The sequence below is a fragment of the Hemicordylus capensis genome, chromosome 3 (assembly GCF_027244095.1).
Source record: "Hemicordylus capensis ecotype Gifberg chromosome 3, rHemCap1.1.pri, whole genome shotgun sequence".
NCBI classification, from domain to species: domain Eukaryota; kingdom Metazoa; phylum Chordata; class Lepidosauria; order Squamata; family Cordylidae; genus Hemicordylus; species Hemicordylus capensis.
Window position 1 is genome coordinate 9,232,418 of NC_069659.1, and position 12,070 is coordinate 9,244,487.

Here is a 12,070-nt window from a genome sequence, read left to right on the forward strand (position 1 = left end):
ATCTGGGCACCCAAGTTTGAGAACCCCTGACATCACCTAAGGGGAAAATAGGAATAAATAATTAGATCAATAATAAGAGAAGAATCTCAAGGGAAGTATGTTTATCTAAGCCACCCATCCAACTTGAAGAGGAGAGCTGGTCTTATAGTAGTAAGCATGACTTGTCCCCTTAGCTCCTATGTTCTATGTTCTAACTTGTTTTCCCCTTGGCTTTTCTTTTAACAGTTTCTCTTTGGAATTTGGCCAATTCTCTTAATAGAATCGATCAAGAAGCCATGATGAGGATATCTATCCCAAACCAAGAAGACACCGACCCTGGATGCATAAGGCGATTCTGCAACCATTTTGATTGACGCGTTGGAAGTTCTTGGAGCCGCCAAGGGACTTCTTAAATTTCCCTCTACTCCTGGAGCTGCAGAAAATCATGTAGAACCAAGAGCCGATACATCTGTGGAAACCATAATTAGAGGTCTCTTTCCCCCCTGCCCCCGCCCCCCAGTGTCAAGACAAAATGAGGGCAATATTTTTGTGTATCTGTTACGTTGCTGGAGAGACTGGGCTGGTGTCTTGTGCTGGCTGCAGAAAAACTGCTCGCTCTCCTTCTGAAAGCAGGTTGCCAAGTTTTGGGTTGGCTGGTCAGGCTTTTTTCATCTCTGGCGGAAACTAATGTTTGTAACTGAATTGTGGGAAACATCAGAGCCAAATGAGGTTGGGTGAGCCATTTGGTGTCCGGGGGACTCAGTCTTTTAAAAGTGCATTCTGCATGTCCGTTGGTATATCTTGGTGGTCTTGGAGCTTTAGTCTGTTATCTTCATCGAACTGGTTTCTTTAGAGACATGCAAAAAATAATAATAATAATTAAGAGGTGATGGAGGAGGGGTGCTGTTGTGTGAACAGGGCAGTGCATCCATTTTCTGTCCAGAACTGAGCTTGTTAATCCGGGCTGCTCACGTATATTCTGTGTGCAGAAGAGTAGCATCCCATGAATGTTAAAACATTCTATTGTGTCTGAAAAACTCTCCCCTTGAAGGGAAGGTTGTCTGTTTCTCCAGCCCATCTCCACAAGCCACCCAAGCAGTTATGTGGTGTGCCTGTGAAACAGTATTAGTAGGAGCGATGGGACCTAGGATCCCTTATTGTGTGTGTGTGTGGGGTGGGGGGAGGATCTGGGAGATGCTTCTCTTGCCTTGCTGTGTAGTTGCTGGGGGCTGCTGACTGTCTGGGGCCAACCTGGAGGCTACATTGGCAGGAAAGACCCAAAGTGCAATGCTCTCTGCACATATGCCCCAGTACGGCCGCACATCAAAGGGACAAACCTGCCTTAGCCGCACAGACTTGTGGTGTGGACCCCGGAAGGGGGCTTGCTCCCTTGTCCTAAACAGCAACTTCAGAGTATCCAGGGGCCACTTCTTACATGCACACACGCTGTTGATTTAACAAAGCAAAGCCGCCAAATAAGGTGGAAGCCCATTGTGTGTTTGCCCATTATATTTCTGTTTTGTTAAACAACTGTAAATGCATACTGTTCTTTTTAACAGGATCCTTCTGAGATCCAGATAATCCTTGTATGGACTGGTGTGTGCAGCTTTACAGATTCTCACTCTCCATGTATATGTATTCAGAGAGCATTTTTTAAAGCTGCAAACAGTAATCAGAGTACCAACTGCATGCCGTTGAACATGCAGGTCACGCACCTGTGCCACTGTCTCTCAGCCTACCCCACCTCACAGGGCTGTTGTGAGGGTAAAACTTGGCGGGGCACGTGTGGCACTCTGAGCTCCTTGGAGGATAAAAATAGAGGAAATCCAGCGCTCTTTACAAATAAATATCCCCCCCCGCCCCCTTGGCTGCTACTCCTGAGTGTCTAAGAAAGGGCAGGGAGCACAAAGCCAAAAGTGGCAGCCAAGGAGAGATCAGTTCTGAGGTGGCTTACTTTTTAGAAAGCTCAGCCCAAGCTTAATCCTACCAATGTGCAGCCTGCAGCACTTGATGGAGGGTCTGTGTGCTTTACATCCCTAAGAAAAGCAGGAATTTGCCCTGGGTTATTTCTTTCCATGCAAGAGGCTTAGAATTAGGCTGTGGGTCTCCTCACGGGTGATGACAAGAATGTGATTATGATTGTATAAATTGCTTTTTTCTTCCAAGCGCTGTTTGCACTTATATGGACTTCATCTAAGTCGCAGGCCTTGACTGAGCGAAGCAGCGTGTCCAGTCTTTAGGCCCATGCTAAGCTGAATGAAATGCACAGATGCCCAGAATGTCCGGTCCAGCCTGCCAAGCGTACCCTTTAAGCCGAGGTCTTGAGAATCAGTCGGATTCTGATTCCCAAGTGGCTGGGGGAAGATGGGCGCTGTAGTCCAGCAACATTTGGGGGCCCAAGGTTGGGAACCCCTGCTTAGCCCAGCCTGCCTCTGTTTGGATTGCCAACTTGTGACTCGTAGCAATGAAACATTTAATACATGGTTTTGATGTCTTCATTTGGAATACTTGCTGCCTCACTGTCTCAGTTTAGACCACCACTTTTGGAACCAGAGAATCGCACAGGATGAGATTCTTTCCCCCTCTGTATTCATGAGATTGGAAGAGCCTCGTAAGCAAACACCCATGTGCTATGGATTCAAAGTGGCTGCACCCTGACATGTATTGTTTCCGATCCTTCTAGCATGCAGAGTTGTATTCACAAGACCGTTTCCCCACATGAATCGTGTGAGGAAAACTCACCTTGTGGTGGTTCTCCATCTTTTTAAAAAACCCATGCAAATTAGCCCCTTTCCCTTGTGTTCCTACCTACGACATCTGGTGGTGTGCCATGCCTGCACTCCATTACAGGTCAACAGATCAGAACGGGGCCTTGCAGTTCTTACCTGCCAGGTTGCCATCAAAGAATGGAGTTTGTCCCCTCAATGAACTCCATCCAGTAGAGAAAGAGAACCGCCACCCCCCACTTCACTGTCTTTATTTGCAAGATTGATTTAATGGCATCAGCTTGGCAGTGTTTAATGAAGGCCTGCTTCAGATGCCATGCTCAACCATAGCTTAATGTTAAGAGAACATGGCACAACTGCTATTGGTTAAGCTATGACTGGTACAAACCACCGTTTCCCATAGGTCAGGGGTTCTCGAAACATTTTGATACTGTAAACCTCCTAAAATAATGTATAAAGTTACATGACTCCCCCTGTGAGATACAAATCTCAAATGCAATGTGATTCAATCATGTTATCAGTGATGCAAAACATGTATTAAACTTTTCTGCCACCAAAATCCACACTGAGAGCAGGTACAGCAGTGCTTCTTTGGCTGACGCATCAGAAGAGAGGAAGGGGTGTGTGTGTGTGTGTGTGTGTATAGAAGAGAGAGAGAGCGCGCGCATGCACGCATAAGCAGGGAAGTCTGTATTTTAGCAAAACACAACATTGCTCATTGACTTCCAAGTAGACATGTATAGGATTCCACTGTATTATAATATTGATTGAGTGCCATCAAGTCGGTGTCAATTCTTAGCGACCACATAGATAGATTCTCTCCAGGATGATCTGTCTTCAACTTGGCCTCTAAGGTCTCTCAGTGGTGCATGCATTGCTGTCGTAATTGAGTCCATCCATCTTGCTGCTGGTCATTCCGTTCTTCTCTTTCCTTCAACTTTTCCCAGCATTATAGACTTCTCAAGGGAGCTGGGTCTTCACAAAATGTGTCGAAAGGATGATAGTTTGAGCCTGGTCATTTGTGCCTCAAGTGAAATTCTGGATTGATTTGTATGATCTGTTGGTTTGTTTTCCTGGCGGTCCATGGTATCCTCAAAAGTCTTCTCCAGCACCAAAGTGCAAAAGTGTCAATGCTTTTTCTATCTTGCTTCTTCAAAGTCCAGCTTCTGTCACAGGAAAAACCATTGTCCGAACAATTCTAATCTTTGTAGTACAGACACGTCATGGCATCTAAATATCCTTTCCAAGGCCTTCATTGCAAGCCTGCCAAGTACTAATCTGACTTCTGGATCCTTTACTGTTGATGGTCAATCCTAAAAGGCAGAAGCAACCCAGAACATTAATCTTGGGCATGATTGAGTTTAATTATCAAAATTGGGGCTAGAGGCCCAAGCACCTGAGGTGTGTGAAGCTCTTTGCTGCCACCACTCAAATCTGATTTGACAGGATCAGAGGCCAGAATTTGCCTTATTTCCCCTCTTGTTTGTGCAGTAGTGTGGAGCATCACCTCTGGTGTTGTGGGAGAGGAAATAAAAGTATTCTTGAACCACAGTTTCCACAAAATAACAGGCTTTATTTGCTTTAACAAAAGTTCCTTAAGTGTGATGGTTACAAGTACTAGATGTACATCAGCGTAGTGGTTTCAAGATGGTGTCATAATTATTTTAACTTACAGAGATGCTAATCTTCTTGAGATGGTAAGCAGTTACGGTTCTTTAGTTTCCTTTTCCACTCTGGGGTTCAGGTGCCTCACTTGGTTAAGTCCCTTCTTGTGCATCTTCCTCCTGAACAGGTACTGCCTGTCCTATGGAGAGCAGATTCACCCCTGCATCCACCTAAGCCCCACTTCTCTCTTCTCCCCTGTTGGCAAAACAGGAAGCTGCCATATGCCAAGTCAGACCATTGGTCCATCTAACCCAGTACTGGAAGTGACTTCTCCAAGATTACAGGCAGGATTTTCTCTCAGCCTTATCTTGGAGATGGCAGGAAATCTGGGACCTTCAGCGTGGAAGCATGCAGGTGCTCTTCCCAGAACGGCCCCATCCCCTAAGGGGAATACAGTGCTCACACCTGTAGTCTCCTCTTCAAATGCTTATCAAAGGGATCAATTCGCTCTTGCTACCACGAGACCAGCTCTCCTCCCAGAGAACCCTTTTTCTCACCAAGCCTCCAGCTCACCTTTTCTCCTCTGTCAACTTTGTGTTTTTCTCCCTCTCACTACTCTCTCCTGCGTTCTGAGCAGGGATTCTTTGTCCTTGCAGGGATCTCATTACTGCTGCTGTCAGTCAACCTCCTGCACATACCTACACTAACAGTTTATACCTCTACAGTATTAAGACGCACATTAAACAACACAATAAATAAATTCAACAGCCAACACTAAAAAATGCAACCCATCACACTGAGGTGTCGCCAGCCAATGTCTGCAAGGTGTACAGATGGTTGGAGAGGTAGGCTCCTTTGCTGCTGTCAAAGCCCAAGCACCACTGTTTCTTCTGCTGACGGGCTGGAAGAAGGGTCCCTCTCAGGAGATGAGCTGTCATGAAAGCTCATCTCCTGAAAAGCTATACTCTCCTGGCCCCTCGATCAAGAAGTGCTGTTGCTCTTCTGCGACATCTCTAAGAAAGCACATCCTCGTTGGGGAGACAGCAGGAGTCAACAGCCTCCCTTGTGCCTGCAAAGCCACACTCTTTCTTCTGCTGGCGGGCCAGGAGAGAATTCTCTGCTAGGAGCTTTTTGCTGCTTCCGGTGAAGTCCCTGCCTCCCTGACCCCCTTTCAAGTTGCTGGCAACCCCCTGGTGGGTCCCAACCCCCGCTTTGAGAACCCCTGCCGTATGCCACCAGAGTGGGAAACTGTGGTTTTTTACGAACTTCAGGAATGCTGTTCACAAAGGAGGGGGAAATGTGTAAGTGTAATTCGCAGCAACTTTAGAGTTATATCATAACCAGGCCGAAATGTGTTCCTAGTTCCCTTGGAATCTGATTCTGCAGACTCCCAACACAGAACGTGGAGAGTGCCAATACGCATCTTTATTGTATGCAGCTTATGGTGGTTAGAACAGCAAGAGAAGAGGCTTCTTTCTGTAACTCACCCAGGACTCTTGATGCCTTATACGCCCTTGTCCACACCCTCCATACAGGCATCTTCATCAAAGAGAACTAGAACTTTTGCTTACAGCTGTTCATGAAAAGCCTTCTGATGCAGACTTGGTTGAACTGCATAAACGTTTTCAATTCTGTAGATTTTTCTTCCAAAGGGAGCATTTAAAGTGAGCAGGTCTTGACATTATTTTTGACACTGTGGCACAAGGAGTTGTAAAGATAAACTCAATACAATTGGCTTATGTACAGCTGAACCTGACTGCAGCAAGTAAAAAACATTGACCCCAATATAACCCACACTGCACTTGCCTCCACCGCCCCCCCCCCCCCCCGCACCACCTGTTGCACAAACTACCTACAATTTTTCTCAATTCTGATACATTTGCAGCATTTGTGGAAATAATAAATGACCGTTATATCCAAAGTCATGAGGACTAGAATGTTGCTTTCTTTGAAAAGGCCTTTTCGGGAATACAGATTCTGCACTAGATTATGTGCATGTGAGGAAAGCCAAAAGGCGAATAGCCCTCCATATATTTTTGTCTAAGTAGCTTTTTAGAAAGGCTGCCATCTCTGCACCCGAAAACACTTTCACTTTTCTTATTATCATGGAAGGGACCAAAAGGCTGAGATATTTTTCCCCTTCCCTCCCTACTCATCCGGAGTTCTTCATTTTCCAATCTTGCTTCTTTAAATGTGTACATATGTTGAGGAGGTGAAGCCATCAGTTTCTGGCAAAATTAAGAGTTCTTGACTTGCATCTCTTTTATACTGTGCGAGTGATTTAATAATGAGAAAACTTTGGTATGGAGAGGCAGGACTGGCCAAACCATGTGCCAATCACTGTGGGAGTGCCAGTATTTGAGGGAGGCGGGGGCAGTGAAACAGCATGCAATCCAAGAAGCATGCCTCTGTGGGTATCCTGGACCACTCCCCTTGGAGCATATGGTGCAGCTTTGTGGTGTGCAGGAGGAGGCAAAAGGGGCAACCCAAGACCTCCTGCCGACAACCATTGCAGACTAGATGATAATGGACTGTAACTTGCAGCATCCTCCAAACTGAGTGTGTGCCTGCACAAGGGTAGGAATATGCCCTGGAGGATGATGGGAGTTGTAGTCTATTATCTAGGGACCCATGTTTGAACAATCCTGCCAGAGAGAGAGAGAGAAATAGGATGTGGATTGCACACAAAGGGAATGAGTGGCTGTTAACACCTCTCTACAGGAGCAAGAAAAGTCTGGGTTTATCTTGAGAAATAAACTCCTGCCTGTTTCTTCTGGCGGCATCTGGTGGGCCACTGTGCAAAACAGGATGCTGGGCTAGATGGGCCTGATCTAGCAGGGCTGTTCTTATGTTCTTAACCCTGAGAAAATGGCTCAATGCTTTCCAAACAGTTGCCACAGGATAACTGCAAAGGCATGAATAAATGTAACCTGTCTCCACAGATGGTGGGCTTCTCCGAGGGCAGGCCACCCTTTCTCTAAACGTAAATCTTTTGGGGGATGATAAACAAAATCGCCAGACTTTCGATGGGAGCAATAGATCTGCCAACTAGAGAGGGCTCCATTGGAAAAGAGTTCTCTCGACCCGCAGATCTACTGATCGATGTGATGTCTATCCAGACATTGCATGGACCATTGTGAAGAAAGTTTGCTTTTCTTATGGAGCGACCTATTTCCCCCCCTTCATCCAGTTCAGAAGTGGAGTACTTAACTTTGGATCAACTCCCTCTTTGCCGTGAATGTCTTTCCAGTGTGGCTATGCCCCCAACTTGTCAAGTTTGTTCCAGATCACTTTGAAAACTGCCGTTATAGAAGAAGAATGTACTTTTTAGACTGTATGCCTGTCCTGCCTTCTCGCTGTTTTGAATTACTTAATGCTGCCAGTTGTGCGAGACTGCCTATTTGGAAACTTGGGTCTGTTCATGAAATGTCAGCTGCCTTCACTGGAGCTTAAAATGTGTATTTTTGTACTAGCTGATACCATGAGGAGCTTTGCATCCGAGGTTGCTTGTTACCAGTGTGGGGTGCCTCTCTGAAGGATAAGCTTTTTGAGAAACCAGAATTGGCATTTCCATGGCTCTGCCAGTTGTTTGCATATTCCTGTTATCAGTTCATGCAGCCGCATCTGTGAAAGAGAAACTTCAGACAGTTAATTTCAGAAGAAAAGGGCTGTTACTCTCTTGTAGCCAAAATGAGAGGAGAATCTTGCAGCACCTTAAAGACTATTTTATTGTGGCGTGAGCCTTGGAGGGTGGCAAGAATCTGCTTCATCATACTCAAGTCAACATTTTATATTCAAGGAACCTTATCCAAACTCAATTTGTGTTGGAAATCTTCATTTCAAATCTCTACCCTGGTCCATTCTGGACTAAAATGTCGCAGAGGGAAGGAATCCCCATATGCCAGTGATATTGACTCGTTTTCCAGCAGGAGCCACTTTTGGCAAACAAGCAACACCCTTCAGTGCGAGAGTCATTTCCCATTGTGCAGAGGGGCCTTGCAGAGAATTATTCAGCTTTGGCCAAAGCTTCGCACAGGCCCAATAAACAATTGATCGGGAAGCCACACTTGGGGTGGATGAGCGGGTCTACCCCCCAGGCCTTACAGTAAAGAGCACTGCCCTAGGCAAAGTGGCCAGGGTCCTGCAGACTTGTGATTTGTGTCCTGCTGCCGCCACCAGCCGGATCGTGCAGGCCTTCAGAAAAGGCATGAAGGTCTTTCCCGAGGATTAAACATCCCATTGCCTCTTGCACTCTCTTTTCAAGGCAACTAGATAGTGTGTCTGCGTGAGTTACTGCTTGGGGCTCAATATTTCTCTTTCGTTAAACCCCAAATGCATTTAGGATACGGCAGTTTCAGACTCAATAGTAAGCTACTGGTTTCGAGGCGCGTTCTCATTCTGGAGGTATTAATCCAAATAGGAGAGTCCTCTTCAGAATCAAAATAGGATTCCTCTTTAAGGGGAAAAGAGAACACTCTTTGGATTCAGAGAACCACTGATCAGGAATCTTAAACGTGCCATGGAGTTGCTGCTTGGAGAACAGTGTCTGTGTGTGCTGCACAGTCTCCGTGCCTTTAGTGGAACAAGGAATAGAATCTCCTTCCTTTCTGAGAGGTCAGGCAAGCATCTTTTTGTTTTTTTGGTGGCTGGGGGGGTGGGGGGTGAGGGCGTGTTAATGGGTCCATGTCCTACCTCAGAGCAGACAACCTTAGATGCAGTGTGTTCTGTGCTTGGAAATGAAATCAAAATGCTGTGTCGAGAAGCTGAATTCCATCCTTGTCTTGCAAAAGGTGTGTCCTTGTTTGGCAGAGCCCTGAAAGCTCGCACCACCACCACCCCCGACCACTGGCATCATTTGTTGTCCTCCCTGGCTTTTTGCCAGGGACTGTTCGCACTCCTCCAAACCTGCCCTAGGGACTAGAAACTTGCCTTCCTTTTTAAAAAGCTGGATCCAGCTTTAAGAGATGCTAAATGTTGCATCCCAACACCAATGCAATGCTTGTGCCACTGCCCTGGGTGGGTGCCTTTTGGACTCGGTCCCTGCAAACCTATGGTAGCTGCTTCTTGCCCACAGCCTTGCATTGCAACGGCCCTTTGGCTGCAGAGGTGAGGGGCAGAATGCTGTGTCTGTGTCCAGTGGCTAGCGGAAGAAGGGCTACGGAAAGAATGTGTCCCCCTCTCTCTGTTTCTCTCTTTCCTCCCCAAACCCAGCAAAGAGAGGTTGATGCTTTTTTCCCCCTTTTCTTTTTTTAATGTGAAGTTCTAAATATTGGTGTGAGGCACTTTGGGACAGAGTGGAAATATATGCAGATGAAATAAATGCTGAAATGGCTAACATGGCCTTTCCAGTGATCACATCTTGATTTCATCAGGTTAGAAGCCACGTGTCTAAGAACAGTTTGTCATCATCTCAGGATGTGGTGACTGATGATGTGGTGACCCCAGTTGGAAGGCTTCTAAGACCAGTTTGACCTTTACCGTGTATCATTATGTGGTGGCGAAAAGACCCTTGATAGGACCCACCACGTTCCAGACTGCAGTCTGTCTCTTCTCTCCCAAACTTGCCTTAAACACCCCCCTTTTCCTCCACTGCTGCTATTGTACATAATCCAACTTAATGCTCTAACTGCGAAATGGTCGCCTGTGGTGTAGAAAGACCTCCTCCAGGTGACTAGGCAGAGATGCTTTTACAAGATGGTGTTTGCTTTGCATGTGTTAAGCCACAAATCTCTGAAGTAGCTATATGGGTAGATAAGCTGTGAGCTCCTCGCAAAACTGGATCAGCGGTGCAATCTAGTTCGTTTTTAATTAAGGACTCGGAAGACTCCTTGTACATGCCTTGTTCCGTTGGTGACTGTTGTATTCTCCCCCGCCCCCTTGCAAGTGTGACCTGTTTCCATATATTTTGTGATGTATTGGTGTCTTTCATCATCCCAGCAAAGCACACAAATGCTGCCCTTGTCCTTTGAAAACTCTTGCCTTGCTCTCAAAAAGCAACCTGCATCACTCACAGACTTGTGTGACAGATTTAGACGTCTATGGAATTCTTGGCAAACAGGATGCGTTAGATGGCAAGCAGTTTAAAGCAAGCGCAGACATCTTTGTGTCTTTCAAAGTGAAAGTATTCAATAGAGGCCTCCTCTTTAGTTGATAAGAATAAGTCTTGGCAGACAAGAGAATTGTCCAGTGGTGCTCCTATAAAGGTTTTCTAATTCTACAATCAGAATGTCTTCAAAAAAAATAAGTGGGTGTGCTCTAAGATTGGGGTGCTCAAACTTGGGTCTCCAGATCTTGGACTTCGATTCTCATAATCCCCAGCCATAATAGCTATTGTGGCTGGGGATTATGGGAGTTGAGGTCCAGCAACATCAGGGGACCAAGTTTGAGAACCCCTGCTGTTGGATATTCAAGTACTGACGTAACTAGACACGTCCATGTAAATAATTTTAGCAAAGGTGAAAGGGAAGAAACGAGGGAACAGGGACGCTTTTTGCAAAGGGTGCTGTGAGCAGGCAGAGGAGCCACTTGGAAATGTGAGCAGAAACATTCACCCATGGAGTGTTTGCCCAAACTCCACTTGGGCCTGGTTCAGACAAGAGCAGATGGTATGCCAAACCGATTCCTGGACTGTACCATTTCAGATTGCACATAGTTGACTGTAGAGATTCCCACCCAACATTTCCCATGCAGAAAATATCAAGTCATGTGATGTGATTCCTCATCTACAGTCTTAAGTAGCAGAGTCCAGAAGCAAGTTGTTTATGGGAACTAGGCCCTGGTTCCTGACCTTCTGCCATTTGCTTTTCTCTCTCCAAATATACTTGGGCTCTGTGCTTGCTGCTAATTTATCCTTTATAATATATCCCCCCCTCCTGCCATAATAAGGAACTAATACCTAAACTTCCCACTAGAGGGGGCATTTCTTGGATTCTCACATGTACCCAGAAGTCACTTCTTCATGGATGCCATTTTGCTGCATTATTACCACTGTCATGGGAGCAGATTCTACCCAGAAGACTTAGCAACCCTTCGGTATATTTAAGCACCCATGTTACGAAGCTCTCTAAGCTGATCCTGCTTTTTTGTTAAGCCAAATGAATGTTGATTCTTGGGCATTGTTTTAATGCACTGATTTTAAGGTGGTGTTTACTGCTTAACATGGAAATTGATCTAGCCTGCAGTGAGGGACAAGGAATACCTTGTCAGGTGACCAAATCTTGTGTTAACACTTTTTGTTCTAGATCGTTTTCTAAAATGTTCTCCTTTACAGTTGAATTTATTGTTGGCTGTATCATGAAATACCAAGTAACTGTATATAAAAGCCATTGTATTAAGGAATGTTTAAGTGTTTTGATACAATATATATCAAAATATTTCTATGGGGACCCATTGTTGACTAATAAGCTTTATATCACACACACACACACACACACACACGTTTTGCAATAAAGTGGCTTTTTGAGATATAAATAATGTATTTAATCAGTTTGTCCATACACCAATAATTATGACTTTATAGCTAATAATTATTAAAATATTTTTGTTTCAAATAATACTCCATTGTCAGTTTTTCTGACTGTATTGCGGCATAGGGCTGAATCTGGAGATCTTGTATTTCACAAATCTATCTATCTATCTATCTATCTATCTATCTATCTATCTATCTATCTATCTATCTGTCAATTCTCTAAGACGTATCTGTCACTAGTCCCATGTGTGGCAGCTCTCGCAAGAGTTTGCAAGCAGCTGCCGGATAGCGG

General features: G+C 45.3%; 1 protein-coding gene across 2 annotated transcripts in view; it reads left to right on the forward strand.

The window, feature by feature from the left end:
* Window positions 1-11,865, forward strand: part of ACER3 (alkaline ceramidase 3) — a 77,995-nt gene extending 66,130 nt beyond the window's left edge. Inside the window, exon 11 of one of the 2 annotated variants that reach the window (XM_053307538.1) lies at window positions 260-11,865. In XM_053307538.1, coding sequence (XP_053163513.1) covers window positions 260-349 — 90 coding nt within the window. In that variant the 3' untranslated portion in view covers window positions 350-11,865. Of the gene's footprint in view, window positions 1-225 lie in introns of both variants that reach the window. The other variant, XM_053307539.1, reaches the window with a different exon arrangement.
* Window positions 11,866-12,070: the final 205 nt, after the last annotated feature.